Here is a 15,785-nt window from a genome sequence, read left to right as displayed (position 1 = left end):
ACGTGTCACATCACATCCACGGGGACGGTGGCGGGGTTTTCAACACCACCTTTGTCCTTTGGACACACCAGACTTGTGACTGATATTACAGTGGGACAACATTTGCACACGGACACGCAAAGAACCAGCAGGAAATGCCACTGACCAGAACTCACTGCAATCCTCTGCAGGTGCACAGTCCTGCTGTGCTGCTCCCACATTTCCAGGTGAAACCCATTTTGGCCACAACTTTCTCCTCTTGCTCAGCTTTCCACTACCTCACCTTTCTGCTTACTGAAGAGTAAAGTAAACCATGAGGCAACTAACGAGCTGACAAGGAACTAGAAAAGCCAATGCACTGTGAACTAGACACAACAGCAGAGATGCTGATGAGAACAACTGCACTTAACTATGCTGCTTTCATTTAACAGCTGCTACAGCCTGGTTTGACAGGTAAATGTATTGCAAAAGACATTCAGTGTTTTTTTAAAATAAATAATTTCATGTCACAAAACATGAGTTACAGGAGGATTTCCACCTTTCACTAAGAACCACTCCTGGTTTTCTATGCACACCACTGCTGAGACCTTCTTCACAAGTCCTTCTCAAGTTCCAAAGCATACATTCATCTTGGCTAACATAAATTATATTAAACAAATTAGCTGGGAAATTTGCCCAACCGCAGAAAGCCCCAGCCATACCCAGGTATATTTTCTAAGAACTTCTAAAAACTCAAAAATGATATCAAGTATTAAAATACACCAACGCTGTGGCAACTGTCAAACCCCAAACAGTGTTTTGCCTCTTCAGATGACACAGAAGCCCAGACCTGACAACACCTCACAGTGCAAAGCAGCCCCACACCCCCACAGCTCCTCATTTCAAGCTGAAAAACCCTGAAATGCTCAAATTGTACCACGAACAGAGCATGGGACCAGAACACGGAATACCGAACTCTGCCATTAATTCCACTAACATGCTCACAGGCTTAGGGATGTTATTTTCTCAGGAAAACATCACCGTTTCTTTTATAAAGCACTTTGAGATCCACTGATGCATAAAGATAAGTGCGCAGGATATCATACCACTAAGGCATCCAAAGTGCCATGATGCAGACTGACCAAGGACATGTCCACACCAGAATCACACCATGGTGCAGCTACACGGTGTCTGGCACCAGCACCCAACCTGGTCAGTTTTGAGGAGTTGCTCTACAACCTTACGCCTCTTGTAAGGAGACCGTTTGTTTTCCTAGCTCAGCAGCAAGGCCCAGCACACACAGCGGCCGGGCAGCACACCTTGGCATGGTGAGCGAGGTTCTTCTGTGTGCCCAAGCCCTTGCCACAGAGGAGACACACAAAAGCGCGCTCGATCGAGTGCACAGACACAAGGTGCTGGGTTTAGTCTGTCTTGTCACGAAATGGCTCGGTGCAGCCAGGACACTGCATCTTCTTACAGTTGAAGTGGATGGTCTTCTCGTGGCGGTCCATGTTGGACTTGAGTGTGAAACTGGCGGGGCACAGGGCGCACTGGAAGCGGCCGGGAGGCACGGTGCCCAGCAGGCCGGGCCGTGTACGGGCATCCAGAGGGAGCAGCAGGGAGAGGGCAGCCTCGTGCTGGTAGATGTGCCCACGGATGTGCTCCTGCAGCTCCTCTGCACGCTCAAAGACCCTCCTGCAGAAGCCGCAGGTCAGTCCCTTGGGCAGGGCTGGGTCTGGGAATGGGCTGTCGTGGGTTACGTCCGTGCCTTCTGACCTCAAACACGTATCTGAAACGGAAACAGACACACGTGTGTACAAATCACTGCTGCTGGGTTAAAATAATGGTTGTTTCTAAAGCATTCTTACTCTCTGCTTACCTGAGTCAGAGTTATCAAATGGCCAAAGTGCCAGAAACCCATCGTAAGCAGCCTGCGAACGGAAAGCACGCTCAGGTTACGGCATGCCCATAAAGCACCCATCCTCAGTGCTCAGCCCCAGCTGGGTGGAACCAGTTGGTCTGTAAGGCTGTTCTGTCATTCCGTGATGTGATCGGGCCCCATGCTCACAGCTCACCACTTGTCCTGCCCACATCACCACCCGTACAAAGCTCCCTTTGTCACAGTGAGGTCACCAGGCAGTGCTCTGTGGGGCTGCTGCTTAGGGCAGCCACCAATGCGCCTATTTCAAGCGGTAACCGAGTTCTTGGTGTCCCTCAGCACCTGTAGCTCGCACTCAGACCAGTAGCAGACCCAGGGCACATTGCCACCGAATACAAAAGAAGTGGAAAATTTTCCCTTTGCCCCACGCAGCTGCCTTTCTTTCCACGTAGCAAAGCCCATGCGAAACTCGCTTCCCTTTACGCAATGCTCCCTGGCATTGCTAATCCACCTTATAAATAAAAGCTGATTTTTTTCCCTGTGTGCAGCGTGGCAGATGGTGGCCCAGCACGGGGCCATGCGGCAGGGCTGCAGGCTGAAGCCCCAGCTCCTGTGCTCCGCTCTGCATGGGGAAAGCTGGGCTGCCACCACATGGGTAGTGCCAAACTACAGAAACTGAGAAATGCCTCAGAAGGGAAGGGTGCCCCATCCCTGGAGGTGCCCGAGGATGGGTCGCACAGGGCCCTGGGCAGGCTGAGCTGGTGCAGGACCAGCCCATGTAGGGGTGAGAGGGCTGTACGGTCCCTTCCAACCCAACCATAATGTGGTTCTGCAATCTGTAAGAATCATTCCAACTCAACTATTATATCCTATGGCAATTTAATTCTAACTCTACTTAGATCACTGAAAGAAGCCCATGTTCAAACCACCAGAAATGGGCAGCAGAGAGCTGGGAGCTCAGCTACCTTTACGCCATTATTAATGGAAAAGTATGAATAGCTTTTAGAATGCACACTGAGGTTAGGAAGAAGATATAAGGGCAGCAACAGCTCTGACCCTAACAGACCTCTAGTTTTAAAATGACCTCTTTTTATTTAGAACAGCTAAGATATTGGTGGTATATTGGCTTCTTGCAATAATCTAAGGGGCCAGAACCACCGTCCCTGCAGGCATTCAAGCACATGGAGATGTAGCACTGAGGGACACGGTCAGTGGGTATGGTGGGATGGTTTGGGGTTGAACTTGGGGAACTTGGAGCTCTTTTCCAACCTTTATGATTCCGTGATTCTACGCCATGGTCTTTCAAAGCTCTCCTGACTGGAGATAACTGGATTCTATTGACACCTTTGCCTTTCTCCCCATGATCTTACCTGGGTGGAGGAGGGCAGCTCTCCTTTCGCGGTGGCTTCTGGTGACATGTCACCAGAGGAGCAGCTGGCGGGGGGGCTCTGAGTGGCAAGGTGTGCTGCAGGCAGCGGGGGGGACGCAGCTTCCACTTTGCCATCACTTTCGCCCCTGGAACGACTCCAGTTGGTGCCAGGCCCTGGAGAACACAGGAAACGAATCTCACCCGCGTGCACCAGCACCAGCTCAGAGCAGGGACGGGCAGAGACCTCCTGGCACTGGGGGCTCTGCTGGCAGATGGGCGCAGCTCTCAGGGAGCACCGCTGCCAACGCAGCACCGGGAGCTTCACAGAACGCACACAGGTGTGCCTGTAACTGAGGTTCCTTGGAAATGGACGCTGGAGCTTTGGACCTCAAAACTGGAGTTATTTAACGCAGCCTTGATCTCAAAGTGCTTTATAAAAGATGGAAAAATACAGATATATTTGGCTTTGACGCTATTCCTAGCAAGCAGGAAGTTCCAACAGTTGTACAAAGCGATTCAATCACACCTGACAGTTGTTCCATTCCAAAACCTTGCTGTAGGTGAGCAGGAAACCATTGCTGGTGTGATGGAAGCAGAGCACAGCCACCCACTGCCCCTCAGCAGCCAGCAGTACACAACATCCCCAACGCTACACCAATGAAGAAAAACCCTACAGAAAAGAGATCTGTACGACGAAGACCAGCACGTGACAACTGGCTGACCAGCAGCCAGCACCTGACTGCACCATGCTAATGATGCACTGGGCTGGTCTTCTCTTTATTATTATTTTTTTGGATGAGCAAGTAGGTGAAGTCAGAAGCAAACACTGCACGGAAGTAAATTCATATTTAAAGCATTATGCCCTAAAGGATTTTCATTTTTAATACAGAAGTGTACGCACAGAACTTTTGTGCACACGAGAGCTGCCCTCCTTAATGCAGCAGCAAACAGCAAAGCTGATGCTGTGCTGGAGCACAATGCCCTCATCTGGGTCACAACGTGGCATTCATGTAAAACTGCACAAAGGTTTTGAAATCCGAACAATCCCAAACTTTTATTATTATTAAATAAATCAGCTCCCAAACAACACAACACAACGGCACCAGAGTGATTTTTTTAAACAATCACTGATGTTTATTTGGGTTTAACTAGTGTAAATAAGGCAGGAGGAGAAACCCATACGAATGACTCACCCTTCGTACGTGAGAAATGAATTTGTTTTGTCCCATTCTGACCAGTATGGTGAGAAACCATTTTCCCTTACAAATTTCCATCTGTTGAATTTTAATGAAAAGTATTTTCACTTTTAAATGGGGAATGAATTGCTTCCCTTTTGCCAGCTCTGCACAGGGATGCACTGGGTTAGCAGTGCTATGTGAGCACAGCGTTCCCTGGCAGCTGGACAGCATGCTGCTGTGGGAAACAGAGAGGAAAGGTTATCACATCTCATCTACAATTACACTCATTCTCCCCTGAATCTTGTTTTCCCCCCGTTTTAAAATTCCACACCAAACTGAATACCTTTAATTCCCATTTGGGAAACCGACTGCTGTGCAAAATGTATTTCTTTAACACGTCGTGCAAGTATAAATTATTGGTCCCAATGAACTGCTAACTAAAAATAAAGCATTAGCTGGTTTGCCCAAAAGAAAAGAGCTCTGTGTGCCATGCAATCTTTCGGACAACAAGCTCCATAGGAATTGCTTCTATAAACAGTTTCAGTTGCAAGAGGGTAAACAGGAAAAGCCAAACTTAGAGCCACAAAGCAGCGTGCAATGGAGTGCTCTGGAGGAGGAGAGCTGCTCCTCGGGGCAGCCCAACCCAACCACCCCCAATCTGAAACGCTTCCTTGCAGAAGAAAAAACAAAACTAAGAATAAGGAGAAAACAAAGATGTAAATTAACCAACTTATTCCCTAAAGTGTATTAAAATTCTCATTCTCTGGATAATACTTGGCAAAAACATCTAAAAGCATCCAACCGAAGCCTTTGAGATTTTGTAGCTGTGGTGTAACTACACGTAGCAATGCTACCAAAGTTCAGCACTGTCCCACCAAGGAGCTCCAGCGCTGCTGAAGCTGGAAAGTGGCGAAGAGCAGCCCCAAAACCATGGAAAGAAAGGGAAAGCTGAAACTCTTACAGCATCTTATCAGAAGAACAGCCCCGAACCAAGCCACGCAGGTTCAGTAACCAGTAATATCCAAGCTGCCCATAAATAAGTCACATTTTTCTTTCTCCAAAACCTCTACATTCAGGTTTCTGACTGCACAGTAGCAGTCAATTTCAAGCACGTGCCATGAACATCACAAACCCTGAGAGCCACTCAGCCACCCACCCAGCCATGCACCCAACCATCCATCCATCCACCCACCCATCCAGCCAAACAACCACCCAGCCATTCACACAGCCATCCAGACAGTCATCCTATCAGCCACCCAACCATCCACCCACCCAACCAACCAACAACACTGCTATTCATCCAGCCACCCAACCACACAGCCATTCACCCATCCATCCAGCCATCCACCCATCCATCTACCCATCCATCTACCCATCCATCCGTCCATCCATCCGTCCACCCATCCATCCACCCCTCCATCTACCCATCCATCCATCCATCCATCCAGCCATCCATCCATCTACCCATCCATCCATCCATCCATCCATCCATCCATCCATCCATCCATCCATCCATCCATCCATCCATCCATCCACTCATCCACCCCTCCATCTACCCATCCATCCATCCATCCACCCCTCCATCTACCCATCCATCCATCCATCCACCCATCCATCCACCCATCCATCCATCCACCCATCCATCCATCTACCCATCCATCCATCTACCCATCCATCCATCCATCCATCCACCCATCCATCCATCCACCCACCCATCCATCCATCCATCCATCCATCCATCCATCCATCCATCCATCCATCCATCCACCCCTCCATCTACCCATCCATCCATCCATCCACCCATCCATCCACCCATCCATCCATCCACCCATCCATCCATCTACCCATCCATCCATCCACCCATCCATCCATCCACCCATCCATCCATCCATCCATCCATCCATCCATCCATCCACCCCTCCATCTACCCATCCATCCATCCATCCACCCATCCATCCACCCATCCATCCATCCACCCATCCATCCATCTACCCATCCATCCATCCATCCACCCATCCATCCATCCACCCATCTACCCATCCATCCATCCACCCATCCATCCACCCACCCATCCATCCACCCATCTACCCATCCATCCATCCACCCATCCATCCACCCATCTACCCATCCATCCATCCACCCATCTACCCATCCATCCATCCACCCAACCACCCACTCACGCCACCCAGACAACAAGATACAGGAACTTTCCCTCCTGCTTTTAAGTGAGTTTGAGTTGGTTGATTTCAGAAACGCTGCACTTTGGCCTGCCCGTACCACAGCAGTACAGTGACGCTCGTTTTGATGCAGACAGAATCGCTCCTCACATCCTGTGCCTCATTTTCCATTTACTGAACGTTAAGTAATTTCACACCTCATATATCGGAACAATGTACAGTGAATTAGGAAAAAAAAGAACACGAGTAAAATGAAAACCTTGGGATATCCTCTATTAACTTTTACAGCAGTGTGAACTACGTGGAAGTAAATTCAAACTTGAAATGTACGGAGTAACTTTAGAGATTTACGTCCCCTTAGGAACGGCCCATCAGCATCGTGTGCCCCTCTGCTCCGCACCACAACTGGGGCTGTTCCTCCAGAAATGAGAAGCCAGTGTTCAAGCTGCTGTGTGAGTCAGCTCCTCGCTGCGTCAGCGCGTAGGAAAACACAAAGACAACGCAGTGAGAGCAGTTAAGATCAGAAATAGGTTTTTTAAACTCAGGAGAGATTAATGGCTTAAAAGTTCTGGAGATGGGTGTGCTTGCTTTTCCAGTCGGACAAATGAAGATGGCCACATACAGTGCTGGTGTGGGTATTTGAAAAAGAACCTCATTCGTTGTGCTCCCCTCCCTTTTTCGGGAGGGTATAACCCATACGACTCAATATCCTCAAACTGTGTTTGACAAAAAGCATCAGAAACACCCACAAAGCAAGCACCAAACCAGACTGGGTTTTAGGATCCCTATACTCTTATCATTTGCTTTGCTGTCATATTGTATTTGAGAAGGACCACTTAAAAAACAAGACAGCAAGAAGTAGCATCAGAACAACTTCAAGTGCCTGAAAGAAGTAGATGCCTGTGATTGAAGAATGTAAGAAATAAAAAAAAAAAGCCCCTAACCAGCCACAGAGCATCCACAGCCATCGACTGCTGCCACAGAGCTGCAGACACAGCCAGCAGTTCAGCTCTTTGTTTTAAGCAATTCACTTACAGAAAGATGTGATAATTAAAGCTGAGGTGAATGGAATCCAAGTACCAATAAAGGGACCGGAAACCCCAGAGTGGAGGGGACCCTCCTGAGTCCACTGGGATTCCTCCCACTTCTAAATCCATCCAGCTTTGTTGCAGACCCAGCCGGTTTCCTGCCAACCCCACGCCTGCACCAGATCCCCACTCCTCAGCTGCTGAGGAATCTTTAACTTCTCATCCAAAGTTATGAGTGGTTTGCATGACTGGTTGGTACTCATTTATCTTTCAGCAGAGCAGTCCTTCAGCTTCTAAGGAAAACCCAAAACGCTCCAACCAAAAGCGAGATGACAGATGGAGAGCAGTCCCATTATCACTGCACTTCATCATGACAGAAGACGAAGCCACCGATTCCAGCTGCCATCAATCACAGCCCCCAGCACCGTGCATCGATCACGGCAGCCCTGCAGCAGCCACACTCTGCACAACCCCACCACCAGCCCATAGGACGCCCAGCAGCAGCCCACCTTCAACCTTCTACGTCTGGCTTAATTGGAGACAGTCACTGAACTACTGCAGGAGTAACAGCAACATTGCATTAGCAATTTCCCCCAGACATTTAAACGGCACAGTAAGGTACAAAACCTTTATTTTCTTTCTAAATTCAGACGTGGGAAAGGAAAAGAGGTTCCAAGGCATCAGATAGTCCAGTTATTTCCCTTTATCACACACCCAAGCAATCATCGGAAGTTATCCTTTTCTTTGTCATTGAGGAAAGTCAAAATACAACAGATATCTGAAGTGAATTTTCACGCCATTTAATTGGTCCATTTTCTCTGTATAGATTAAAACACTCTTTCTGCTGGAAGCTAACAAGTAGTACTCAGGCACTCACAGCTCGCTCTGTTTTGTCACATCCTATCTTCTGAAGGCATTAAAACAGAGCATTGATACCTTCTCTTTCTTTGCACAGTAGAGAATCCACCTACTTTACAATAGCAACGAAGAAAATACAGAAGTAGACCAAGAGAAGTGCTGAGCACAGACTGGTACAAGTTGGCTGTCCCCAACAAGTCACCCACAGAGAGCCACTCATTGCACAAGTGTCACAGAACAATTAGTGGCTGCTAATCGCTTACAGGTCCGGCCATAAACAGCAGAAAGTAAGGACTGAGTGATCTACAAAACCAGAGCTGCTTTTATGAGAACAGGAGCAACATTCCGCTCTCAGCATGAGCCAGTTTGGGATTCAAACCATTTCCAGCTACAGAAGGACCCCAGCACTTTGTGCTTTGCTGGTAGCCAGGGTTTTGCAAACAAGAACAACAGACGTTTGACAACAGGAGCTCCACGCACGCCCCACACTCCTTCCTCTCACAGAGTCAGCAGTCAGCATTAGAGTTGGATCAATACCAGACACAGGCTTCCAAATCTCACGGCAAGTGCGATTAAGCAGAGCTCAGTACCGGATGCAAACACAACAGCAGTAACAAACAGGACAGCGACCCGTGTTGTTTTTTCTTCTCGCCAACGCTTCCACTTCAAGCACCAATAGACAAACAACACAAACCCACAAACTTACGAGAGAGAGAGTGCGTGCCTTTGGGTAAGTACTCGAAGAGCAGGGAGCTGTCGTCGCCCAGCACGTCGGCCTTCAGCGACAGCAAGCTGTTCTTGCTCATGAGTGCTGCTCGCAGGTTGGCGACGGTGGCAGCTTGCAGTGCATCCTCCCTGTCCAGGGGGGGCTGCGGCAGGTAGCTGCCCTCCCCAGCACCCAGCAGCTGCTCCTCGCTGTGCACAAACGGGTCCGGCCGCTCCCCCCGGCTGTCCGAGCTGCTGGGCTCTGCTGCCGTCACGTCAGCACCTGTGCAGGGAGAAATGCCATCAGCAGGACGCACTGGGTACACCTGATGTCACCTGATGTCCATCTGTGACGCCGAGCACAAGGTGACCTTCCAGTGCTTCCCCCTCTGCAAGTATTGAACACCAAGAGCAAACAGCCTGTAACAGATTGAGTGTGCTTGTTGATGTGAAGTAGCTCTCCGCCGTATCTGTAGTCTTCACGGATCAAAAAGCTACCCACAAAGAAAAGTTGCCGTGCCTCTCAGGAATGCTCCAAACACTGCAATTCCTCTGCCTGGCACCTGCAGAAGCAGAGCACCTTCCTCCATCTGCCTTTGATTTCTCCAATTGCACGCTATCAGCAAACCAAAGAATCCTTGCTTTGATTTTTATTGCTGGGTACATATTCCATGCTACCTCTGCAAGTGAGCGCGACGTTAACAGGCACATGCATTTCTCCTACAAGATAATGAAGTTCGTTTTACAAACATTTTAAAGCACAACAGCTGCCCCAATAGAGGGTGAAGAAAGCAAATCAAAGTGCATTGAAACAGGAACACATCCCAGTCAAAGCAGGGACAGCTGCAGGAGCCTCATCCAGGTGTTTGCCAACCCCAGGGCAGCAGATCCCTCCCCTCCTCCTGTGCCATCTCAGAGCTGCCCATGGACATTTCACGACGTGCCGCTGGCTGCACACAGACACTAATTGCTAAAACACACACAGATTAATTGCAACCCCAACAATGCATTAAATGTTCCTCAAAAGCCAAGATTAGAGGCAGGTGGTGAAATAGAGGCTCTGCAGCTCCCAGTATTTATAGTTGCAGTAACCTAATCAACTATCCACCTAGTGACATAAGCATCAAAACACTCTCTGTACACCTGAACCCAAAAAGTCATCGAGTTCCTCTCCCCGAGATTCCAAAACCACTTTTCTCTGGGATGCAGCTCCTTTTAATGGGATTGAGCCAAAGAATTACACGAATCAAAAGCATCCGTCCCTGCCCAGCAATCCAACCACGTCCTGCAGCTCTGCAGAAGCACACAAACCAAGACCTGGGCAGCATGTTCCCAAAGTGCTGCAGCACTGCAGCTCCCAGCCCTTGGCCATGCCCTGATCCACTCCCAGCCCCAGAGCTGCCCTGGGATTAGTGCTGAGCTTATTAGTCTCCTTAGCAATTAATTATTTGGTAGTTATTCTCTTACACCAGCCTGCTTTCCGGAGCGTTGAAGCTTTAGAAAAGCTTTATGAGTCTGTTGACTTGGATTAATAATTCACTGATTTTGATTTTAAAAAAGCCAAAGAGGCATCCCTGAAACTTTGATATTAGCTTGGAAAGTTCATATTTACACACAAAAACCCAAGATAAAAAGGATCATTGGAAGCCTGAGTACAGAAACCCACACGTGGCACCACTACTGCCATTCAAAAAGAAGAGATGTTACTTGAAAGATAAATAAGCTCAGATCTTGTCACAAATCCAGGCATCAGAAAAGCAAAGGCAAGCCAGCAGCCTACCAACTACAGTGCATCAGCATCAAGGTTGTCACTGTAAGGAATTCAGCCTCGGGTAGTTTTCAGCTTTGAAACAAAGCTGTGGTGCCCACAAGCGAAGCAGCTCTGCATGCAGCTCCTGGGGAAGGGCTGTGTGGAAACCAAGGTGATGCAGTGCACCAACAGCAGTTCTGCTGAAGGCTGCTGATCCCCAGGACTTAAGCTAGGGAATGCTCTGCCAGGCTGCAAGTCCTGAACGGCCTTCTTTCCCTCCAGCCTCACAAGGCAAGAGGCCATATTCCACTCCACCATTTTACAATCATGCACAGAAAAACACTTCCATCCCATAGAATCGTGGAGAAGAGCTTCCAGATCAAGTCCAACCATCAGCCCATCACCACCCCTGGAGGCATCCAGGCACTGTGGAGATGTGGCACTCGGTGGGCATGGTGGGATGGTTTGGGGTTGAACTTGGGGATCTTGGAGCTCTTTTCCAACCCCAATGATTCTATTCTACGATTCAACATCCCAGGCCATTTTCTTTTGAAGTGAAATGAAGGTTGGTGAGGGTGAGGTTGGTGAGGGTACAGAAGATTTCACCCTCTTTGTGTATGAAATACAAGAATATTTCATGCCGAGTATTTCAGTTACAACAATGTAAGTTACCCAGTTATTCATACAGCTCAAGCATGAATGCTGCAAGTAACTTCCAAAGATAATTAAGCTTGCTATTTTAAGAGAAAGAGGAAAAAGACCGATTCCTTCCTCCTTTTGCTCCCACAGACGGCACTAACCAACACACTGACAGACAGGTTATTCCTGGCGTGCTGTTGATCCTGATGAAGTAGAACAGATGACCTCTCTGTTGGTTTATGGAGCTTCAGCTACTATTCAGCTACTGCTTTTTCAGTGTTTAAGGTCTCCTATGAAGGCTCTTTCTGCAGACAGACAACCAGCAGTGCTCTCCTTTCCACAGCCTCTCCTCACACACAACATCCTCCAGCCCATCTCCACGGCGTCCGCAGTCCTGCAGTTGGAGACGGCCAGGCAGGGCCCTGCACCTTAGGTGTGCTCTCCCTTCCCTGCTCCTCACAGCACAGCCCAGACACATGCACTCCCAGGCTGCCAGGCCCGAGTCTCCTGCTCAGCTTGCACCACCAGAACACATTTTCTGCAAAGCTGCTCTCTCGCTCGTTGTCTGCCAAGCCGTGCTGATGCACAGGGTTATTCCGTGCCATGCACAGGACTCTGCATTTGTCCTTGTTGAATCCGTGCTGTTTCTGGCACCGTTGCATTCCAGCAAATCATTCCTCGCCGTCTGGTGCCATCCTGCAGCGTGCTGAGGGTTTGCTCCGTGCCACCAAGTCCTTGATGACCACAGGACACAGCCCTGGAGCCACACCGTGCCGTCCCTGGTGGCTCTGACACAGCTGGATGGCAGCTGGGGGGTGGGTGGCAAACGTCACCGTTTCCTTCACAATGTGACAAGCAGAAAGGGCAGAGGGATGTGAGGGAAGAGATGCCAACACCAGCTTTCTTATCCCCAAACGCTCATTCCTGCATCCCCTGCTGCTCCTTCAGTTGTACTCAACCATTTGCATAGTTGCAAAGTGAAATTGAGACAGGAACTGATGGACGTTAAAAATAGTCTAGTTTATTACAAAACGTTTATTTTTAATCCCAGATCAGTTCCACAATCTGGTTCACTCCATGGTTGCACAGACATTTCCACCAGAACAACTGCAGGAGAGCGTGGGGGTGGAAATGGAGCTCGAGGGGAAAGCAGGGCCACTGAAACTCAGCTTTCCTGCACTGGCCATTAACTCCTCCTGCTGCCGAGTGCTGACCTGAGAGAAAAGCTGGGTGAAATCAATGATGGTGTTCTGAGCTGCCCCATGGATCTGTACGGAGCATCTGGACATGCCTCTGATACCTCAAACTTCAGGAATGACATTTCTTGCCCAGATTAAGGAAGATGCAGCTTGATCTCCTCACGTGCAAGCGACACAAGCCTTTGTATACTGGCCTTTTCCTCCTGAGCAAAGACAACAGGAGCAGCCAGGCCATCAGAAAAATGACAATCTTTTTACAGCTGCTAGAAATATCCCTCCAGTTTCTATTTCTGACAGCCCCGCGCCCATCCTTCACCACGCTGTCACAACGGACTGCCTGTCAGACAAAGCCCAGTGTTCTCAGGCAGTGTTTACAGAGAGAAACGATGCCACGACCCACAGCTGTTCTGATCAGCAGCACTTTCACTAACACAGTAATGCACACACGGATATAATGCTCATCATGTTCCAAAGAAGCCCCAAATTCACAGTTCAGGAGCTGCAGAGATACAGGTTCTAACATGCAATGCTTTCCCCTTCTGCACAAGCACGACCCAACTTTGCACTGACACGTTCTACAAGCACCGCTGTATCTGCAGCATTGTTTCCTTCAAAGCAATGGGCTGCAGGCAAAAACCAGCTGGGAAACCCTCTTCATTCCTCTGAGGATCTTAAAAAATATCACGTCTGAAATGATGGAAATGGCTAAAAGGGGCGAGTTAATTCTATCTGAAACTACTGCAATTGGAATACTGAAGTGGTCCTTGCATGTGACAGCATGCCAAGTAACTGTACCTTCCAAATCCTTCAGAACAAGTACTTATCTTATGAAACAAGTGCCTGTAAGAAATCTTCTCCCAAAAAACACCCTGAACCAGAATTAAATCTGAGACCAACACGGCACAATTAGTTTTCATTTCTGGTTCACTGCCTCTAAAGAACAAATTCCTCCTCCGTGTGAACACAAAGGCATCGCTGCGAAGGCGAAAGTGAAAGTCCTGCGCAGACAGATGATCTCAAAGTGGGATCCAAAATCTAAAGCCTTCATTTCTCACTGCTGGGAATTGCAGTACAGAAGGGTAAAGCAGAACAGCTGTGAGGAGGCAATGGGTTCAATCCTGGCACAGGGAACAGAACCCAGCGAGAAGGGCACTCAGCGGAGGGGAAGCCTCTGATCTCAGGAGTTAAAGCAGATTAACGGAATCAGGGCTGAGACTCGGGGAGGAGGAAGAGGAGGAGGAGAGCTCTGGAGCCCAGGGAACGTGGAGCGTGGGGTGGGGAGAGGAAATGGACACAGCTCAGAGCTAAAGCTGTGCAGGGTGGAACCATTTTGCAGCCAGGGTGTAGCCACGGGCAAGCGGCCGGGCTGCAAAGCACTGACTTTGGTCTCCAGATTTGAAAACAACCTGAACTAACCCTTTAATAACAGAGCTCAGGACTGTTATTCCCATGAAAGCTGCACCCCAATAACTCATTAGCTTGGGGCTGGCTCTCCCCACAGCCTCTATGCAAAATGTTTTTGTAGCTGCTGGCACAGCTGCCGCACAGAGAGCCAGGCAGCACCACCAGGCAGCCTGGGGCATGAGAGCAGCAGCCTGTGGGCACCTCTGCTTTCCTTTCTACGACCAGCTCCTGAGGACAGTGAACTGTTCATAAGCAGTAAGTAAAGCCACAAGTTCTGCATTTTTGCAAAACCAAAGATCTTGTGAGTTTCAACTGCTGAACCTCAGGTACCAACACCATGTCGAGTTCCTCCCCTGCTCACAGTATTTCAGGCCCTTACTCCTTCACACGACCAGAACACTTGCCAAGCAGCACAGCAGAAGCACCACCACTGGCACTGCCCAAAGGTGCTCAGTGCACAGATGTTCACAGCGCACATGCACACAGCCAGGACCCCAAGTATAAAATGAATACAGCCAGAGGAGAAAAGCTTTCCCATTCTGCAGCCTCCCATCACTCCAGATGAACACATTATCACATTCTGGGCAGGTGAGCAGACTGCTGTCCCATTGGAGCATCCCCAGTGTCCCACAGCAACAGAAGATCCCTGCTCTGATGATCAGTGCATCACCCAAAAACGTGCCCATGCTTCTCCTCCACGACAGAGGGCACCTGGGCAGAGTCAAAGACTTGGATGGGAAACATCAGACCCATACGGTCAGAAGGTGAAGCCCTGTGCACCCCTCCCATAAGGTCACCACTCTGGGTAACGTAAAGCTCTTCTTACAGAACAGAGCATTTCCACTGCATTTAAACAAACTAAAGGGAGAAGTTCCCAAGCTGCAAGTGTCTTTAAAAATGACTGTTCTGTTTAGAGAATAATTAGTGTCATTTCACAGTCAATTGGCACAAAAAAAAAAAGGATCGCTTACATCTTTAGGGTGCAAACACTCAGAAGACGCGTGGGAGCATTTCCTTAGGAATAAATTCCTGATTCAGTGACTGTGCTTGAAGTAACACATTAATAAAACCATCTCTTCCAGAGACACCCCCCAAGTGGCAGTGCTTTCCATCGTATGGAAAGGCAAAAGCAGCTCTGCTAGTGAGAGCTTTGAAAACACCACCAGCACCGCAGGCAGCCCCTCTAGATGTGCCACCAGCACAAGAAGCCTCAGCACTGAACGGCAGTGAGCTGGCAGCTGTCTCCAAAGCAAACTTTCAGTGACTGCAGTGAGTTTCCTTCTACGGTGTCACAAAGTGCTCCCTTACAGCTGCTGCCCCTCACTGAACTAAACATGTGATGCCACTGTCATCTGCAAGATCCACCTTCCATAACGCTGCTCGCGTCCTGCTGAGACGCGGTGCTGATTGCAAGGAAGACTAAGAGGTTATCTGGCACAATGTCAGGAGGAAGATGCTAACACTGTAGCTTTAAGATTAACTCTCCTGAATTAGCTTTGTGCTGCTGGAATGCCTGTGCTAGTCCTCTAGCACAACAGCATTTTCAAAGGGTACCCAGGCTATCCCGTATGCAGAGCTAGCAGATCTCACAAGCAGCATCTTAAAATAACCAAACAGATCCAGAAAGATAAAGGAGCTTCA

The 15,785-nt window shown here is 48.9% G+C and overlaps 1 protein-coding gene across 1 annotated transcript in view; it reads right to left on the bottom strand.

The window, feature by feature from the left end:
* The window catches only part of ZBTB46 (zinc finger and BTB domain containing 46), a gene marked incomplete at both ends in the record, with an annotated part of 30,136 nt that overhangs the window by 4,967 nt on the left and 9,384 nt on the right, over positions 1 to 15,785 (bottom strand). Inside the window, one exon of the mRNA XM_079543311.1 lies at positions 9,154 to 9,435. Within this exon, the coding sequence (XP_079399437.1) occupies positions 9,154 to 9,435 (282 nt within the window). The remainder of the gene's footprint in view (positions 1 to 9,153; positions 9,436 to 15,785) is intronic.

The sequence above is a fragment of the Tetrao urogallus genome, assembly GCF_951394365.1.
Source record: "Tetrao urogallus genome assembly, chromosome: 16".
Taxonomy (NCBI): Eukaryota; Metazoa; Chordata; class Aves; order Galliformes; family Phasianidae; genus Tetrao; species Tetrao urogallus.
Note: the sequence above shows the minus strand (reverse complement) of the source record. Positions and strands in the feature narration are given on the sequence as shown.